Raw genomic sequence first — 19,780 nt, forward strand, 5'->3', positions numbered from 1 at the left:
GGCGGCGCCGGCTGGAGGACAGACGGCGGCGGCGGAGGCGGCAGCGGCACGTCGCCATGGGGCAAAATGGAAGGCATCATCGGTAACACCTGGGGATGAGACGAGCCAGTAGATGGGTCCCCAGGGCACTGACCGGACGGCACCGTCGCTGAAAGCAGACGGGGAGCGGCAGAACCCGTGCGACGACAGAGGCGCAGCTGATTGAGATGCCGACGCACCTCACCAGAGGCCCCCAAAACCAAATACATCGCGCGGCCGAGGCAGCGAAGAATGCGCCCTGCGAGCCAACGCCGTGAACCTCGATAGTTGCGATAGAATACAACGTTGCCTGGAGCAAAAGCAGAAGTCTGCCGCTGCACAGGAACCTGATGCGGCGGGTGCAGCAAAGACATCAAGGTTCGATGAGGACGACCGTGGAGCAACTCAGCCGGCGAGCGACCATCTCGGGGCTGAGAGCGATACGATGACAAAAAGAGCAACAACGCGTCCTCCCGAGAATGCGACTCTTTCAACTTCAACATCTGTGACTTGAAAGTCCGGACCAATTGTTCAGCGGCACCATTTGACTGAGGCGAAAACGGCGCGGATGTCAGATGTTGAATACCATTGGCCTGACAGAATGACTGAAATTCTGCAGACATGAATTGTGTGCCATTGTCGGAAACAATAGTCTGCGGAAGACCTTCAATGCAAAAGATAGCAGACAACGCTTGGATGGTGGCAGAGGACGTCGTGGAAGACATCCGGACAACAAAAGGAAAATTACTGAAGGCATCTACCAGAACCAACCATCAAGCATTCCAGAATGGACCAGCAAAATCGATGTGCAAGCGTTGCCAAGGGGAAGTGGCTTTTGGCCGTGCAAAGACTTTCCGCGGCGGTGCGGATTGTTGTTCGGCACACGCCATGCAAGAAGAACACATATTCGTAATCGCAGCATCGATTCCGAACCAAGTACAGTGCTGACGAGCAAGTTGTTTCGTTCGCACTATACCCCAATGTCCTTGGTGAAGAAGCCGTAAAACAGAGGACTGTAACGAACGTGGGACCACGACTCTGGACTGATCATTATCAGAACGCAACAACAAAACACCACGTCGAACAAAAAGTCTCTCCTTATGAGCAAAAAATCGGCGAACCAACGGATCCTCGATCCATGACTTTGACAAGGGCCATTGCGTAGCAACAAAATGCAAAACGGTAGCAATGACAGGGTCAGCAGCTGTGGCTGTAGCTACACGACGAAAATCAATCGGAAACGATTCGACCACTGCACCGGTTTCTGAATCAATGAACGTGCAAGCAAGTTCGGAAGAATCGAATACTCTATCCTCAGCAACAGGCAAACGGGACAACGCATCGGCGTTTCCGTGCTTAGCAGTGGACCGATACAAGATATCGTAGCGGTACTGCGAGAGGAAAATAGACCAGCGAATGAATTTCTGTGCTGTACGTGGAGGTACAGGCTTGTTCGGATGAAAAAGCGACGTCAAAGGTTTGTGGTCTGTGATGATGGTAAAGTGACGACCATACAAGAAATCATGGAACTTAGTAACACCAAACACGAGAGCCAAAGCTTCATTCTCTATCTGGGAATAATTTCTTTGCGCAGACGAGAGCAATTTTGACGCAAAGGCAATAGGGCGATCATGCGATCCATCTTTGTGCGCAAGCACAGCACCGATCCCGAAATCTGATGCATCTATCATCAACAAAAGGGGTTTCTGGGGATCGAATGGCGTATGGCAAGTATTTGAAAGCAACGCCGATTTCAACTGGTGAAAGGCGCATTCACATTCCGTCGTCCAGACGAACGGAACACCCTTACGGCGTAAGCTATGAAGCAGAGCTGAAATGGAAGAGGCATTGCGCAGAAAGCGATGATAATAGTTAATTTTACCCAACACACTCTGTAGCTGCTTCAAATTCTGTGGCGAAGGCAAGTCTTGTATGGCACGGAGGTGCTCTGGACTCAGATGTATGCCTTGGGCATTGATTACATGTCCCAGGTATGGTAAGTCACGAGCAAAAAACACACATTTGTCCTTCCGCAAGCGAAGACCATTTTGTCGCAATACCTGAAATAATGTTCGTAGGTGTGCTAAATGCTCGTCTGCTGTCTTTCCGGAGATCACAATATCGTCCAGATAGTTCGCAGCAGTAGGGACCGACGCACAAACAGTTTGTAAATATTGCTGAAACAATGCAGGGGCGGATGCACACCCGAATGGCAGTCTTTTGAATCGGTACAAACCAAGATGCGTGTTAACCACAAAGACGCGCTGGGATTCGGCGTCCACTGGGATTTGCAAGTACGCATCTGCTAGGTCCAACTTCGAAAAGTATTTACCCGGGCACAGTGTATCAAAAAGATCTTCCGGGCGGGGTAAGGGAAAAGTTGCAATCACGAGTTGCGGATTCACTGTTGCCTTGAAGTGCACACAAAGTCTCAGTTTTCCGGAAGGTTTTGGCAAAATTACTAAGGGTGAGGCCCAGAGAGAAGCTTGCACACGTTCAATTACACCTTGGGATTCTAAATCGTGTAATGTTCTTGCGACCTCATCACGCAATGCGTGGGGAACATTGCGCGCTCTGAAAAATTTCGGTTGCGCGTTTACTTTCAGTTCCAAATGTGCTTCATAGTTCTTAGCGCAACCAAGGCCCGGTGCAAAAATGTCTGCAAATTCTTCTCATAGCCGAGAAACACTGGCGGAAGGCACAGTCTGATTCACTGATAGGACCTGATTTACTATAGACATGTTAAACAACTGAAATAAATCTAAACCAAACAAGTTCACTGCAGTAGAAGAACGAAGAACGTAAAATGACACAAGTTTTGTTTGTCCCTTATATGTTGCAAGAAGAGTGCACTGTCCTAACACAGGGATATTCTGACCTGAATAACTATTTAACTTGACATTTGCGGCACGCAACGGAGGTTTGCCCAGTTGTTTGTACGTGTCGTGATTGAGCAATGAAACTGCAGCTCCGGTATCGAGCTGGAATGGTATGACCTTGCCATTAAAGTCCAAATCTACAAAAAGTTTATTGTCCTGCTGATGACAAGAGCGACTGTCTCGTGCAATTTGAACTGATACAGGTACAGCATCACTTGCTAATTGACGTGATTTCCGGTGACGTCGACGCACACTTTTTGTGGGATGAACACAGTCACTGTTAGAGACAGTGGCACTGGACGAAGTGGAATTAACTACATGAATGTCCATGGGCGAAGGTTCACGAGCCTGAGGAATCTTGGTTCGATTCCGGCACGAAGCAAAGGGCCTGGAATGGTTGTGATTGTCTGATCTGAGCTTTTTCTGGCAAACACTTTGAACATGTCCTTTCTTATGACAGAAAAAGCAAATAGCTTGGCGTGACGGGCAATTTTCACGCGAATGTCTAGTAGCACACCGCAGGCATGATTTCACTGCATTTGTATGCTGGCGCGGCACACCTGGTTTAGAGCGTGGCGGCAGCTGCGCGGACGTGTGCGAGGGCAGTTTACCGGGCCGTGCAGCGCGCCCGGCGGGCCGGTTAATGTTACACACGGTTGGCGAAATTGCAAATGATTCCTGAGCAAAGTCAAGTGTGTCTTGTCTATCCAAGATGTCTATCACTTGCTGAAGGGAGGGATTAACTAGTTTCAAAATCTGTTCCCGTATGCGAACATCAGAAACGTTCTGTGCTATTGCATCACGTACCATAGTATCTGAATAAGGGAGTCCACATTCACACTCAAAAGCACAATCCCTTGTAAGGCCTTGCAATGTTGCAACCCACTCCCTATTAGTTTGACCGGCCGTACGTTTTGTACGAAAGAAAGTATACCTTTTTGCAACCACATTAACTGTTTCCTTGAAATAGGCATCTAAAGCAGACAAAATTTCACCATAGGACAGAGTTGCTACGTCGTGTCGGGGAAATAATTTCACTATCACACGGTACGTTTGCACCCCTACACACGCCAATAAATGAGGCTGCCACTCGTTACCTTGAATTCTGTAGGCGGCGAGATGAAATCCAAACTGGCGTGACCACTCCGTCCATGTTTCCTTAGTTGGTTCGTAGGGACGAAATGGGGGTGCAACTGCATGTTGTGGCTGCGGTAGCGGTGAAGCGGCGGTGGCCGCATCGGTTTGCAGTGCACGTTGACCCTGGACGAGCTGTCCAAGGGCATCCAATAACACCTGCGTCTGCTGATTCTGCAAGCGATAAAAGTTGGACAGTACATCTGGCGAAGCCATGACACAAGTAAATGTAAGCAATTAGAAAGAACAAGACCCTTTCCGTTGACTCGTCGCCAACTGTTGTGGCGTAGCAAGACAGCCACGCCACGGAAGTAGCCGAAAGGCGCGCGCTAAGCCAAAGCAGGGTGCGTGAGGTCTGAAACAGGATATGTAATGACTGCTATAAAGAAAAGTACGTAGCTGCTGGAATACTTAACTTTAATCCATCCTTGTGGTACATCTGGAGATTGTGGCGATACAAGTGAGACTCTTTAGATACATGCAATGTTACTAATGGCGCCTTGCTAGGTCGTAGCCATTGACTTAGCTGAAGGCTATTCTAACTATCTGCTCGGCAAAGGAGCGAGGCTTCGTCAGTGTAGTCGCTAGCAAAGTTGTCCGTACAACTGGGTGAGTCTTTGTCCGTATCTCGAGACCTGCCTTGTGGTGGCGCTTGGTCTGCGATCACACAGTGGCGACATGCGGGTCCGACATGTACTAATGGACCGCGGCCGATTTAAAGCTACCACCTAGCAAGTGTGGTGTCTGGCGGTGACACCACAATTATCTCACAAAAATACTAGGTCTACAACTTTGCTTCCACCATTTTTTCTCGAAGTTCGGAGCTTTATTGTGAAAAACTTGCAAAAAAATTTGATTGATAGTATTGCCCATCACTAGCCACTACATTCTCCCAACTTTTGGATAGCATACAAATCCTGTGGTGGAATAACTGGTCATCTTTTGTGGGGATCCATGAATCGATTCAATTTTGCACTTGTTCATATGATCGGAAGTGCTCGTCAGCCAGACTGTGTGCCACTGACCGAAAAAGGTGGTAGTCAGAGAGAGCAACATATGGAGAATACGGCAGGAGGGATAGGACTTCTCATTTCAATGTTTTCATGTATATTTTGACGGGGTTTGCGACATGGTGTCAAGCACTGACTTGCTGCAAAATTACCTTTATGTGTCTATCGCTGTATTGTGGCCATTTGTGTTTCAGTGCTGGACTTGAACGTATTAGTTGCTTTAGATAATGATGTCCTGTGACTGTCTTCATCTGTTTCAGTAGCTACAAAATCATTCTGTCTTCCACTGCCATGCCAGTCTTTGACATCAAAATCACCGTTCTTAAGGCATTGAAAACATTCTCTGCATGTTCTTCCACTAATACGAGGGCGGTTCAGAAAGTAACCTCCGATTGGTCACAGTGCGGGTTGTGGGGGGAGTAGCGACACCATCTGTGCGTTCACGCACTCAACAGGTCAGTCGGCATCAAGCCGTGGTCGAGTGAACGTCGTACCTGCGCTAGTTTAGTTTTTGTGGCAGTTTGAAATGTGTGCTGCAATAGAAAACCCCGCCAAATGTGAAGTGCGTGCTGTCATAATGTTTTTTACAGCCAAAGGATATTCTGCAACAGCTATTCATCGTGAGCTTTGTGCCGTGTATGGACCAAGAGTTATGAGTGAAGGAGTTGTCCGTGAATGGGTACGTTTATTTAAAAGTGGACGAGAAAACGTTCATAATGAAGAGAGGAGTGGTAGACCATCATTGGTGACTGACGAACTCGTTCAGACAGTTGATGCAAAAGTTCGTGAAAATCGACGTTTCTCAATGTCGGAGTTGTCTACTGGTTTTCCACAGATTTCTAAGACTCTCTTGTACGAGATAGTGACAGCAAGATTGGGTTACCGTAAGTTCTGTGCACGATGGGTGCCCAAAATTCTTACCGACCACCACAAAACTCAAAGAATGGCCTCTGCATTAGACTTTCTGTCACGTTATGAGGACGAAGGAGAACCATTGTTAAACAGAATCGTGACCGGTGACGAAACCTGGATTAAGTACGTGAACCCTGAGACAAAAGAACAATCAAAGATGTGGGCACATTCAAATTCGCCTACCAAACCAAGAAAAGCCTCGCAAGATTTTTCTGCCAGAAAACTGATGGCAACGGTGTTTTGGGATGCCAAAGGGGTGTTGTTGGTTGAATTCATGGAACGTGGTACGACCATTAATCAAGACGTGTACTGTGAAACAATAAAAAAGTTACGACGGGCTATACAGAACAAACGCCGTGGTATGCTGACTTCCGGTATCGTTTTTTTGCACGATAACGCCCGTCCTCACTCTGCTCACAGAACAACAGCCCTTCTTGAGTCCTTCAAGTGGGACGTTATCAACCATCCACCTTACAGCCCAGACCTGGCGCCAAGTGATTATCACCTCTTCATGCATTTGAAGAAATGGCTCGGGTCACAGCGGTTTGATGACGACGAAGAGCTCAAAGATGCGGTCACAGGCTGGATCCAGGCACAAGCGGGTGATTTTTATGCAGAAGGAATTTCAAAGCTTGTGAAGAGATACGATAAGTGCCTCAATCGCTATGGAGACTATGTAGAAAAATAGTGCAAAGATGTAGTTGTAAGATGTATATATTAAAATATTTTTATTTAACTTGGTGTATTTTTTTAAATCAACCAGAGGTTACTTTCTGAACGGCCCTCGTAGTTCCCTCTCCATTGGTCTTACCAGCATTTTAAGAGCCACAGCCACAGATTTCTTCATGTTAAAGCAGAAAATTAAAACTTTCCGCAAATGGCAAGAAATGGGTACATAAGTTGACGTACTTAATCGAGAATAACCTTATGATGCAATCGCAAATTTACTAATATTTTTATGGCATTATGTTTACAGATGCCTAGGCTTATTGAATTACACCTATGACCAATCACCTGAAACCCAGTTGCCGCTACTGCCGTCTATTGCAAAACAGCGGAAGCAAAATTGTAGACCTAATAGTTATTCAGTTCTTAATGTAAATTGCAGTAATAAACAATATGTTTGAAACTCACTGAAAGGCATGATCTCTATCTGATAAGATGGAAAAAAGAAGGTATTTAAATTTTCAGTGTAACTTTTGAATGATTAACAGGCAATTAACATAAATCTTTTTATACAGGAAAACATCTTGCTCACCAGATTATTCTTCTTTTATCGTGCCTTTGTTCTGCCTTGTGGCAGGGTCAGCATGACTACTAACAAATTTGAAATGCTTAATTCAAGGATTAGCTGCATGACCTTCCTATTGCCAACCCACTACTTCCTGGGACAGAATATGTGTACCCCAGTAGTCTGGGTGGAGTGTTATTCATGTGAAAGTGAGTGAAAGTAAGTGAAAGTTTTCTAAAGCTTGTGAATCATGTAACTGACACAGGTCTTGGGTACCAACATGGTATTCACTTAGTGGGATATGAACAACTCCCTAAAAATCACATCCAGGCTGGCCAGCGCACCTTGCCTCATTGTTAACCCATAGTGCGGATTCGATCTGCAGCCAGCACACGGCTGTCCAGGTGGCTCTTGCCCATCTATTTATTATGTATACAATCATGAGATATTTCAGTCACCAATAAGTGAAGCTTATAACAGATAGGCACATCTTTGTTTGTTGGTGTACTGTACTCACTGTTACTCAATTTTTTTAATGTTCTGCACAAAATTTTTTGACTCTTTGATTTTTCAAGTTAATAAGACTTTGTGGCTATGTCTCGTATGTTCTTCAGTGTATTGGGGTAGGTTGTATGAATGCACAGCCTCTCAAGCACTGTCAGGACAGACTTTATTGAAACTGAATAAAAAACTTTCTAAGACTTTTGAATCCTAGACAGGGTGATAGTTCATATTCACTGCTCCATTCTGTAGTTTCTTCACAACTTTCAAATGGTCTGTCTACCACACACACTTCTGCAGTCAGCTTACTCCGCTGCTTGATTAAATATGAAACTATTTATATGCCACTGGTGATAATTTTAGTCAGTATCTTGTAGAGAGAGTGGGTTGATGAATCTGTAGTTGTTTCTTTTTCTCTCACCTGCCTTGTGAAGTAAAATAATTGCAGCATTGTTCCAGTTTTGGGGAATTGTCTTCTCTTGTAGACATTCTGTACACAGTTTTGCAAGTTCCTTTTGGGGAGTAATGCTTGGCACACATGTGGCATCGAATAAGTCTCAAGTGCCCCCAGATTTTGCCAAATGTTGAGCACCTCAGGGAACACAGTGTTCATTTCCTGGGTATGAGCTAGGTGAACCCAGGTGTCCTGAAATAGAGATTCGTAAGTTTCACTAGTCCTCTATAACCATAAGCTCTGTTTCAGTGAGCACTGTGCAGTGGGACGATGGTGTGTTGTGTGTCACAGGAAACGGGGATCTCGGCTTTGCTACCCATTTTGCGAGACTAGTATAAACTTCTCTATAAAAAAAAGACCTCAGTCTCAAAGTGAACTGTGCACCAATCACATGTCTGGCTGTTGAGATGGAAAAGTTGAACCTCTGTTGAACCTGCCGAATCTTGGTTATATAAGGCTTACGCAGGCAAGAGGGGCTACGTCTGTGTGGAGCTTTAGTTTTCCTAGTTGCTTGGGGGCTTGAGATGGAACACTTGAGCCTGCCATTTCAGCTCCCAGTGGAATGGACATACTGTTGATATATATCAACACCCAGCCTAACAAGAGGGCTCATGTCACCAGTTGTACTGATACGGGAAGTAATGCCAGTACTTTTGATTTTAGTAACAGAATATATGCTGCTAGTCAGAATGTGTTTTTAATAGTTTCAAGGAAAGAGGGTAGCTTTGCGAAGATTTCACCTTTCTACATTTGAAAGTCTTTTGAGGGCACTGCTGGGAATCTAGAATGTGAAAGCAACTACGAAATTGGACATTGCTGGTTCAACTTCTAGTTCCCAATAGGCAGTGGACCTGCAGAAAGCTGAACACCTTAGGGAATATGCAGTTGAAATGGAGCTATACAACACCTTAAAGTACAGCAAAGGTGTTGTGTCTTGCACAGATTGTGTAGATATTCCAAAAGAGAAACCTAGAGATTAGTGGGCTCCAGAAGGTATAATTGATGTGCAAAATACAATAAAAATGGCAGAAGGCAATCTGGTCAAATCAGACTCCTTTATCCTTGCATCTGATAGCACGAAACTTCCAGTGCATGTCAAGGTAGGTTTCCTTCACTGAAATGTGCAGTCAAGCCACTTGTGGCATATGTGATAAAGAGACCCATGACGGCATCGTTTGTTCCTTTCCTCCAAGTTTATAAATTGCTCGGAGGATTATGCTGTCTGGATTAGAGACTGCAGCATCTATGTTGAAGAAAGGAAGATACAGGAACTCAAAACATTGAAGCACATCCTGTATGGTGTGGCCAAAAGGATCTATAAGGCCACGTGGCCTACTCCATTCACTGCTTCTTTGGATGCACCTCTTCAAAAGCCTATTATGGCAGCCAAGGCCTCTACACAAATTGAGGTTGCTATGTCAGCATTGCTACCTGCATTTTTCAGTGCACTTGTAAATCTGCTGTTATTTTGATGCCCATAGCTCTTCCCGCCCTCAGAATGTCAGAAAAACTCGCAGTCACCAACATTCTGGAGCTCCCAGCACCTCCAAAGGCAGAATGTGGTTAACAGACCAGCAATCCAACTACTAGTGCCACAGCTGTTCCTCCAAAGCTATCTCAGGCAAAAAAAGACCCTAATGGTAAGTATGAACCACAGATGAAGGCAGGAAGTAAACCGTCTGACCATGTTGAGCTCTTTCTGTCTGACAGTTCTCACAATTCTGCTTAGGAGCGAAGGGGATATGAAGTCCTCCTGGGACACTCTCCAGCCCTCAGACAAAGCCTCCATCTGTTACAGTAAGCGCACACTGGGTGAAAGAAAAACCTCACTGATAAAGTGGCTCTCATACTAGAGTAGAGTATCAGTGGGTTCAGGACACACATGGAGGAACTGAAAATTGTAGCCCAGGAGCATCTTGTATACTTGTGCTTAAAGGAAACATAATTTTAAGCTTACTGAAGTCACTGTGCTATGAGGCTGTGCCCTCCACAGCAAGGAGGACCTAACTGGGGCAGGGCCAAGTGAGGTGTAGCTGTGTTTGTCATCATTCCTCTGTACTCTTCTTGGTTACTGGCCTACAAACAGTAGCAGCTGAAGTTCGTGTGGATCAGAGGATCACAGTCTGCTCACTGTATTTACCTCTACAAGGTGCAATAGACTCTGTGGCTCCCACAGAACCTCTCCCAATCATTTCTCCTATTGGGAAATTTAATTGCCCATAATGTATTATGGGGCTTGGACCAAACTTGTCCTAGGGGTTGAGTTTAGGAGACCCTCATGATATCTCAGGAGCTGTACATCAACAACATACACTATCCCACTCTTTTCTGTGCCACTGCTGGTATAGTGTGCCTCGTGTTGCCTTTCCTGCATGTCTTATGGAAAGCAATTGTATGATTGGATTTCATTATCAATTGAGTACACCAGCTAAGAGCTTAAATGTAATTGCAGCAGAGCCGAAGGCTCATTAATAAATTTGATAAATCTCATAAGGTGTTCTGAAGTTCATCCTTTAATTATAGGTTGAAGTTCGGTTCTGTTTACTTAAAGAAACATGTACATAAGATAACACTTTTTATTGTACCATGAACAAAATGAACAATTACCAATTGTCAGAAAATAGAGAACAACTGTACATGAAAGACATTGGACTAAAGTAGGGTCTTAAGCCATTTTACAATTAGTTGTATAATATGCACTGAACCAGTGACTGGATGCCGTAAGCAGTAAAGAATCCACACATTGGTAAGTAATGTAGATTCTCTGGAACGCAGTCGCTCAAAGCAAAGGTTTTGCCAAATATATTTCAAAATTACATGATATACTGCACTGGGTCATTCTCAGCCATTGGCCTCTCTTTCTGCTCTCCACCCCTCTCAGACACTGCCCAGTGGGAAGTAACAGATGACCTACATTTGAGTGACCACTTACACTCTGGATTCACCTACCAGATGGAGCAACACTTGAAAGGAAGATGCTGAAATCGATGATCAATGGATCTAACTGTATGCTAAGCCAGCTGGTGGCTGTGTTTGAACATCGAGGCAGCTTCTAGGAATGGGTGGATCACATCACACATGTAATCCACCATGCTGCCGACTTGTTCATTCCAGAGTCATCTTTGTTGGTGGACTGATGCATGCCACTCAGCAATCCAGGTGTGGTGTATGGCTCTACAATGGTTTCAGCACTTTGTAATTTTATAAAATTTTCTTTAATGTATGTAGCCCTCTGATCAGACTTTGTATTTGATTTGTAGGTCTGAAGATGACCACAAGCATGGTCGAAACAACTCGAGAATAACATGATGAATAAATCAAACTTGAAAAAAGCAATCCAGGTGTGGTGTATGGCTCTACAATGGTTTCAGCACTTTGTAATTTTATAAAATTTTCTTTAATGTATGTAGCCCTCTGATCAGACTTTGTATTTGACTTGTAGGTCTGAAGATGACCACAAGCATGGTCGAAACAACTCGAGAATAACATGATGAATAAATCAAACTTGGAAAAAAAAAAAGTAATAATAATAATAAATAAATAAGAGCCACCCCAATGTGTGTGTGTGTGTGTGTGTGTGTGTGTGTGTGTGTGTGTGTGTGTGTGTGTGTGTGTGTGATAATTTCCCTGTTGCATGCACCTATATCACTGAGTAATATTGCTGCTTTATTCTTCTCCGTAGGTATCACTCTCCACCTCCTACATCTGGTTCATACTCGGATGCTACACCAGGAAATTCTTCAGCCTCAGAATGTGTGCCAGAGCACAGCATTTCCATGACTTGTGAGGGCATTTCGGACACTGTGTGTGATTCGGGCCACACGTGCTGTGAAAGAAAGAAAGTGATCTACGGATGGACAGTTTCAGGGTTGAATTACTGGCCCGAGGGCAGGGAGTTTGTGGCATCACCTCATTTCTGCCATCCTGAGTCAGTTCGCTGGGAGCTAAGACTCTACAAACTTCGTGAATGGGCATACGAAGTACGCTTCCACCTGTTGAAGAGTGAAGGAGGTCGTAGCATAAAAGTAGATCTGAGTGTTAAGGAAAAAGTACGAATGAATTGCACTCAAAAAACAGATTGTGTGATTGACGAAGGGTCAGAGTCACAGCATTGTTTCCCGTGCAAATTTTTCCTTCAGAATACAGAAGGGGTGAGGCTCGAATGTGAAATCAGTACGGTGTGCCTTGTACAGCACTGGGTAGGAGCAATTAAGCCAGTGCGGCAGTCGAGTTTCGAACAGGATCTACAGTCATTGCGACTGTCGGGAAATTTCGTAGACTTCATATTGTGTGCAGGAACTGTTGAGATGGGAGCGCACAGAGCAATACTGGCTGCTCGAAGCCCCGTCTTCGCCCGTATGCTGCAGCCGGGCTCGGAGGTGTCGAAGAAGGGACGACTGGAGTTTCCGGATATGAAACCTCAAATTTTAGAAAAGGTTCTGTATTACATGTACTCGGCCGAAGCAAATAATCTTTATTGGGATGCCTCAGTGGAACTTCTGGTGGCGTTTCACAGATTTGAACTGTTCTTCCTGTGTACCGAGTGTGAGTATTGGGTGATCTGGAAACTCAGTCGGGACCGTTCTGTTGCTGTCGCTGTCACTGCAACTGCAGCTGTGTTTGCATTGGAGAACGAGCGGGATTTTTTGCTGGAGTGGACTGTGGACTTCATCGAATCAAATTTAGAAGTAGTGAAGGGCACCCGCGAGTGGAGTGAGGCAACTGAGAGGCACCGGGAAGCCGTGGAGAGAATCTGCCAACTGGTAGAAGAACGACAAAGGTATTTTTGCTAAGGAGTGTTCCACAGCTCTACAGTATGAAACTTGCAATGTATGTACACACACCAACAGATGCTTTCAGATCATCTTGAGGTACCAGCTGATTAACACATATAGGAGGCACACTTAATTCAACATGGAAAAATTATGTCCAATAATGACAGGCATCACACATCAGTTATACTTACAAAAGCAATACCACAACGTACACACATTCACGTTATGATTTCTGAACACATTATCAAGTAATGGGTCAAAAGTTCCTTAAAATCAGATTTAAAAAAAAAAAGAAAAAAAATTTGTCTCTGGATGTCTTAGTGAGTAGCATGAACTGCTCATATACATTTGGCATTACCTGTAAGCTTTAAGATTATGAACACATATTTGGAATAATTTTTTTTCTTGGAGTGATCAGCTACAGATCTCTATTTTTCTCACCACATCTGTCAAACCTTTATAACTATCTCACATAATATATTGTTGTAAGTCTATAGTGTGAGCATGCATAATCAAATAGCATGCTGTATGAGTGCTTCCACAACTGGCCTAAGAGGTTACTTCGCAACCTGCACAGATAGCACAGCAAGTGCTGTGCCATGTGTGTGACGGCCCAGTATAGGCCCAGCATTCTGGGCCCTTGGTCTCACCTATGTTTACTTACTTATTCCAGAATGAGATTTTCACTCTGCAGCGGAAGCTCTCCTGCGAACCTAGGTCTCCTGCAAAGATTCGCAGGAGAGCTGTGAAGTTTGGAAGGTAGGAGGCGAGGTACTGGCAGAAGTAAAACTGTGAGTACCGGGCGTGAGTCATGCTTGGGTAGCTCAGATGGTAGAGCACTTGCCCGGGAAAGGCAAAGGTTCCGAGTTCGAGTCTCGATCCGGCACACAGTTTTAATCTGCCAGGAAGTTTCATATCAGCACACACTCATTCTGGAAACATCCCCCACGCTATGTCTAAGCCATGTCTCCGCAATAGCATTTCTTCCAGGAGTGCTAGTTCTGCAAAGTTCACAGGAGAGCTTCTGTGAAGTTTGGAAGGTAGGAGACGAGATACTGGCAGAAGTAAGGCTGTGAGGACGGTGTGAGTAGTGCTTGGGTAGCTCAGATGGTAGAGCACTTGCCTGCGAAAGGCAAAGGTCCTAAGTTTGAGTCCCAGTCTGGCACAAAGTTTTAATCTGCCAGGAAGTTTCTAACTTACTTATTGTATGCTCACCTACAAAACTTTGTATTTATCTGTTCTTTAGTTATGAGACTTTGACCCACTCTATACTCCATTCAGTGTTACTGCAAATCTCTTCATGTGGAAGCAGAATAAAACTTGGTTGGTGTTACTTTTGATATTGTGTCTGTACAATGTTACAAGATACTTGGCAATGCGTGCGCTATTCTACTCTGCACGTTTTGTTTCTTGGTTTGATATACAGCCAATATGTCAGTTGAAGAATTGCTCCAATCTCTTGTTCAACAACAGTGAGCTCCACTGACAAACAGCAGGCTCTTTCTGTGGCAATAAACAATTTGGCAGCCTGGTTGATGCACCAGGTTCCATTGCCGTTGGTGCAACCTCTACCGTTTCCTCTGTATGATGAAGATGGGGACGTGTTTGAAAAATGCCTACAGCAACATATTCAAGCTTTCAGACTTGCTGACCCCAACTTGTGTAAGTCTTTATTTTTGTCATGGATATCTCCTTTTGTTTATCACCTTTTGTGTCAGCTAGCTCCTCTTCAGGAATCTGCCAGTTTCTCTTTCGATGAAATGTCAGTTACTCTCTAATTATCATTGGAAACATACTCACATTATTGTTGCTCACATTGAGTTGTACCACTGTCAAAAGCTGTCGCAACAGCCGTACAGAGCTCAAGCAGTGGAACTTTGTGGGCTTAGCAATCATTGCCAGTTTGTACTGAGGTCTACAAGGAGTCGTATGCTGATTCAATGGTTTGTGATGCTACAATATGCCTGACCTCTGACAGGGAAGTTCATGAACATGCTTTACAATGTGAAAATCCCCCTCTCACAGATGTTCTGAACATTGCTCTGTCTTTTGAAGTATGTAGGACATAAGAAAATCAGATAGAATCACAGTGGGAAGTAGCCACCGTTGCTTTCTCTCCATCTCGGCCACTGTCAGTTAGCTTACAGGGGGAAGACGTGGCCGTGTAACTGCAACCTCTATGCTGCATGGGACAGTGCTGTGCTAAGCTGCAGTTAAGAGTCACAACAGCAGCTGTCTGCTCCTCTTCTGTCGTGCCTATGTTGTTCTGTTCAGTATGAGCAGGCTCTGTGCCTAAAGCACAGGATGACGTGCAACCATCATAAAAATATGGGAATATTGTGTCTGTGTTCAACTGTCTACCTTGTTCACCAGACATGAACATGAATGTGAGCAGTATTTCCAAAGTCACAGTAGGCCCAAACAAACTACTTTGGTGTACATGTGTGTACTTGTTAAAAACGCAAGTGGACATGGCTGCAGCAGTGACTTTGTTTAATTCTCAAACCTCTTGAGATCACCGGCATTGTTCTGTCTCTCATCAGTGGGTGAATTACTACAGATACCCATACTGGTACAGTTTTCTACTTCCATACTGAAAAGTGGTTGCTCGGCCTTTGACCTTTCTAGTAGTTGATGATGCCAACACTGAAAATTTATTTGGGTTAGATGCATTCAGAATTTTTGAGTACTCTATTTCTGATGAAGTACATCTGGTATCAGATCAGGTTCTATACACACAACTGAATGCACTCTGCTCGGAATAATCCTCCATGTTTTTGGAAGGTTTATGGTGTGCTACCATTTTTCAAGGCTCACATCACAGTGAAACTGATGGTGTACCTCCTTTTTTTTCTGTGCTCGCCCAGTCCCAATAGCTTTACGGGAGCATGTTACATTGGAACTAGATTGACTTATGGCTTTGGGTGTTATCATGCTTCTTTCCTTTAGTGAATGGTCTACTCCATTGGTAATTATCAAACAACCTGGGAGAACCTTTAGCTCCATGGTGATTTTAAAGTATCTGTAAATCCACAGTCTGTTATTGATATCTATCCCTTACCCTGTCCATGTGAAATCTCACAGCTTTCTGGAGACCAGTATTTTTTCAAACTAAATTCATCAGAAGCCTACTTACAACTGCTTCTGGATGATGATTCCAAATATGTCCTTATAGTGACTACCCCCTTCAAGTTATATCAATACCAGTGCCTGCCATCCAATGTGGCTAGTGCCCCTGCCATTTTCCAGCAAGTTTTGGATGAACTCACGGCCTTCTTGTCAGATTGCATTTACTACCTTGATAATATTGGGGTCTCAGATTCCCCAACAGATGAACATTTGTAAAACCAGCATGCCTTGTTCATGGCACTGCAGGCCACCTTGAAATGTGACATGGATAAATCACAACTTTTTCTGCTGTCTAACATCTATCTCAAACAATGGAAAATCCAGGATGGAATGTAAAAATACGAGAGAAGGAAAGTTGCTACTCACCATACAGCGGAGATGCTGAGTTGCGACAGGTACAATAAAAAGACTCACACAGTCATAGTTTTTGGCCATTAAGGCCTTTGTCAGCAGTAGACACACATACATCCACGCACACACACACTCACGCAAGCACAACTTGCACACACGTCTGTAGTCTCAGAGAGCTGAAACTACACTGTGAGCAGCAGCACCAGTGCATGATGGGAGTGACAACTGGGTGAGGGTAAGGAGGAGACTGGGGCGGGGAGGGGGAGGGATAGTATGGTGGGAGTGGCAAACAGTGAAGTGTTGCAGTTTAGATGGAGGGTAGGAGAGAAGGTGCGGAGGGGGGCGGGGGTAAGTAGCAGAAAGGAGAGAAATAAAAATAAGAATAAATTAAAAGACTGGGTGTGGCGGGAAATGACGGCTGTATAGTGCTGGAACGGGAACAGGGAGGGGGCTGGATGGGTGAGGACAGTGACTAACAGAGGTTGAGGCCAGGAGGGTTACAGGAATGTAGGATGTTTTGCAGGGAAAGTTCCCACCTGCACAATTCAGAAAAGCTGGTGTTGGTGGGAAGGATCCATATGGCACAGGCTGTGAAGCGGTCATTGAGATGAGGGATATCATGTTTGGCAACGTGTTCAGCTACAGGGTGGTCTACTTGTTTTTTGGCCACAGTTTGTCAGTGGCCATTCAAGTGGACAGACAGCTTGTTGCTACATAGAATGCAGCACAGTGGATGCAGCTTAGATTGTAAATCACATGACTGATTTCACAGGTAGCCCAGCCTTTGATGGGATAGGTGATGTTAGTGACTGGACAGGAGTAGGTGGTGGTAGGAGGATGTATGGAACAGGGCTTGCATCTATGTCTATTACAGGGGTATGAGCCATGAGGTAAGGGATTGAGAGCAGGGGTTGTGTAAGGATGGATGAGTATATTGTGTAGGTTCGGTGGACGGCGGAATACCACGGTAGGAGGGGTGGGAAGGATAGTGGGTAGGACATTTCTCATTTCAGTGCACAACAAGGGGTAGTCAAAACCCTGGCAGAGAATGTAATTCAGTTGCTCCAGTCCTGGATGGTACTGAGTTACGAGGGGAATACTTCTCTGTGGCCGGAATGTGGGACTTTGGGAGGTGGTGGGAGACTGGAAAGTTAAGGCATGGGAGATTTGTTTTTGTACAAGGATAGGAGGATAATTACGGTCAGTGAAGGCTTCAGTGAGACCCTCAGTATATTTAGAGAGGGACTGCTTGTCACTGCAGATGTGACGACCACGGGTGGCTAGGTTGTGTGGAAGAGACTTCTTGGTATGAAACGAGTGGCAGCTGTCGAAGTGGAGGTATTGCAGGCAGTTAGTAGGTTTGATATGGATGGAGGTACTGATGTAGCCATCTCTGAGTTGGAGGTCAACATCTAGGAAGGTGGCTTTTTGGGCTGGGTAGGACCAAGTGAAGCAAATGGGGGAGAAGTTGTTGAGGTTCTGGAGGAATGTGAATAAGGTGTCCTCACCTTCAGTCCAGATAGCAAAGATGTCATCAATGAATCTGAACCAGGTGAAGGGTTTAGGATTCTGGGTTTTTAGGAAGGATTCCTCTAGATGACCCATGAATAGGTTAGCATAGGAAGGTGCCATGCGGGTGCCCATAGCCGTACCACGGATTTGTTTGTAGGTAATGCCTTCAAAGGAGAAGTAATTGTGGGTGAGGATATAGTTGGTCATGGAGGCTAGGAAGAAGGTTGTTGGTTTGGAATCCATAGGGCATCTGGAAAGGTAGTGTTCAATAGGAGTAACGGCATGGGCATTAGGAATGTTAGTGTACAGGGAGGTGGCATCAATAGTGACAAGCAGGGCACCGTGTGGTAAAGGGAAAGGAACTGTGGAGAGTCGGTTGAGGAAATTGTTGGTATCTTTTATATAGGAGGATAAGTTCTGGGTAATAGATTGAAGGTGTTGGTCTATGAGAGCAGAGATTCTCTCAGTGGGGGCACAGTAACCGGCCACAATGGGGCTGTAGCTGAACACGCTGCCAAACATGATATCCCTCATCTCAGTGACTGCTTCACAGCCTGTGCCACATGGATCCTTCCCACCAACACCAGCTTTTCTGAATTGGGCAGGTGGGAACTTTCCTGCAATACATTCTATGTTCCTGTAACCCTCCTGGCCTCCACCTCTGCTAGTCACTGTCCTCACTCATCCAGCCCCCTCCCTGTTCCCATTCCAGCACTACACAGTCGTCATTTCACCGCCACACCCAGTCTTTTAATTTATTTTTATTTCTCTCCTTTCTGCTACTTAGCCCCTCCCCCCTCCGCACCTTCTCTCCTACCCTCCGTCTAAACTGCAACACTTCATTGTCCGCCACTCCTATCATACTATCCCTCCCCCTCCCCACACCAGCCTCCTCCTCACCACCACCCAGTCGCCACTCCCATCATGCATTGGTGCTGCTGCTCGCAGTGTAGTTTCAGCTCTCTGAGACTGCAGACGTCTGTGCAAGTTGTGCTTGTGTGTGTGTGTGTGTGTGTGTGTGTGTGTGTGTGTGTGTGTGTCTACTGCTGACAAAGACCTTAATGGCTGAAAGCTATGACCCTGTGAGTCTTTTTATTGTGCCTATCGTGACTCCACTTAAGGTGAGTAGCAACTTTCCTTCTCTCGTATTGTAACATCTATCTCAGTTTTGAAGTCTCGCATGCTGGTGTCCAGCATTTATGACGGTATGTTGATGCATGTTCTGCTAATGGTAAAGAATTGCAAGCCTTTCTCGGAAAGATTGTGTACCACTACCATAAATTTTTTTCCTGGTTCACCCAGCCACTTAAAGAAGTTCCTTTTCACTGGGTGCCTGCCTGTGAGCTTGCCTTTACCCTTCTAAGGTCAAAATTACATTCTGCACCTTGCTTAGTTACATTCCAACCAGTCTAATATCTTGTACTGGCCACAGTTACCTCCCAGTGTGGCCTTGGGACTGTTCTGGTTTGCAAATATGTGGATGATTCCAAACTCCCTGTTACATATGCTTCCAAATCTCTGAATCAGGTGTAACAGCACTACTCACAGATAGAAAAAGAAACTATTGCTGTTGTGACATGCTCAAAAAATTTTGTGTTTTCCTGTATGGTTCTAAGTTGTATTTGATTATTGATCATAAATTTCTAGTGTCTCTTTTCAGTCTTTTGGCCTCTTTGCCGGACAAAATGGCCCATCACATGCAGTGCTGAGCTCTGTTTTGTCACGCTATAACTGTGAGATTCATTTCTGACCCACAGCACAACACATTCATGTGGATGCCCTTTCTCCATTGCCAGCTGGCCACTATCCAACATTTGATCGGGCTGAATTGTTGTGTTTGCATGTAGACATAGAAGCCCAAAACATTGTGGATG

General features: G+C 44.9%; 1 protein-coding gene across 3 annotated transcripts in view; it reads left to right on the plus strand.

Annotated features, from left to right (window-relative positions):
- LOC126425196 (uncharacterized) overlaps positions 1–19,780 on the plus strand; it is a 71,633-nt gene that overhangs the window by 27,029 nt on the left and 24,824 nt on the right. For all 3 annotated transcript variants that reach the window (XM_050088151.1, XM_050088150.1, XM_050088152.1), the window contains exon 3: positions 11,822–12,919. In XM_050088151.1, coding sequence (XP_049944108.1) covers positions 11,822–12,919 — 1,098 coding nt within the window. The remainder of the gene's footprint in view (positions 1–11,821; positions 12,920–19,780) is intronic.

This window comes from Schistocerca serialis, chromosome 10 (genome assembly GCF_023864345.2).
Source record: "Schistocerca serialis cubense isolate TAMUIC-IGC-003099 chromosome 10, iqSchSeri2.2, whole genome shotgun sequence".
NCBI lineage: Eukaryota > Metazoa > Arthropoda > Insecta > Orthoptera > Acrididae > Schistocerca > Schistocerca serialis.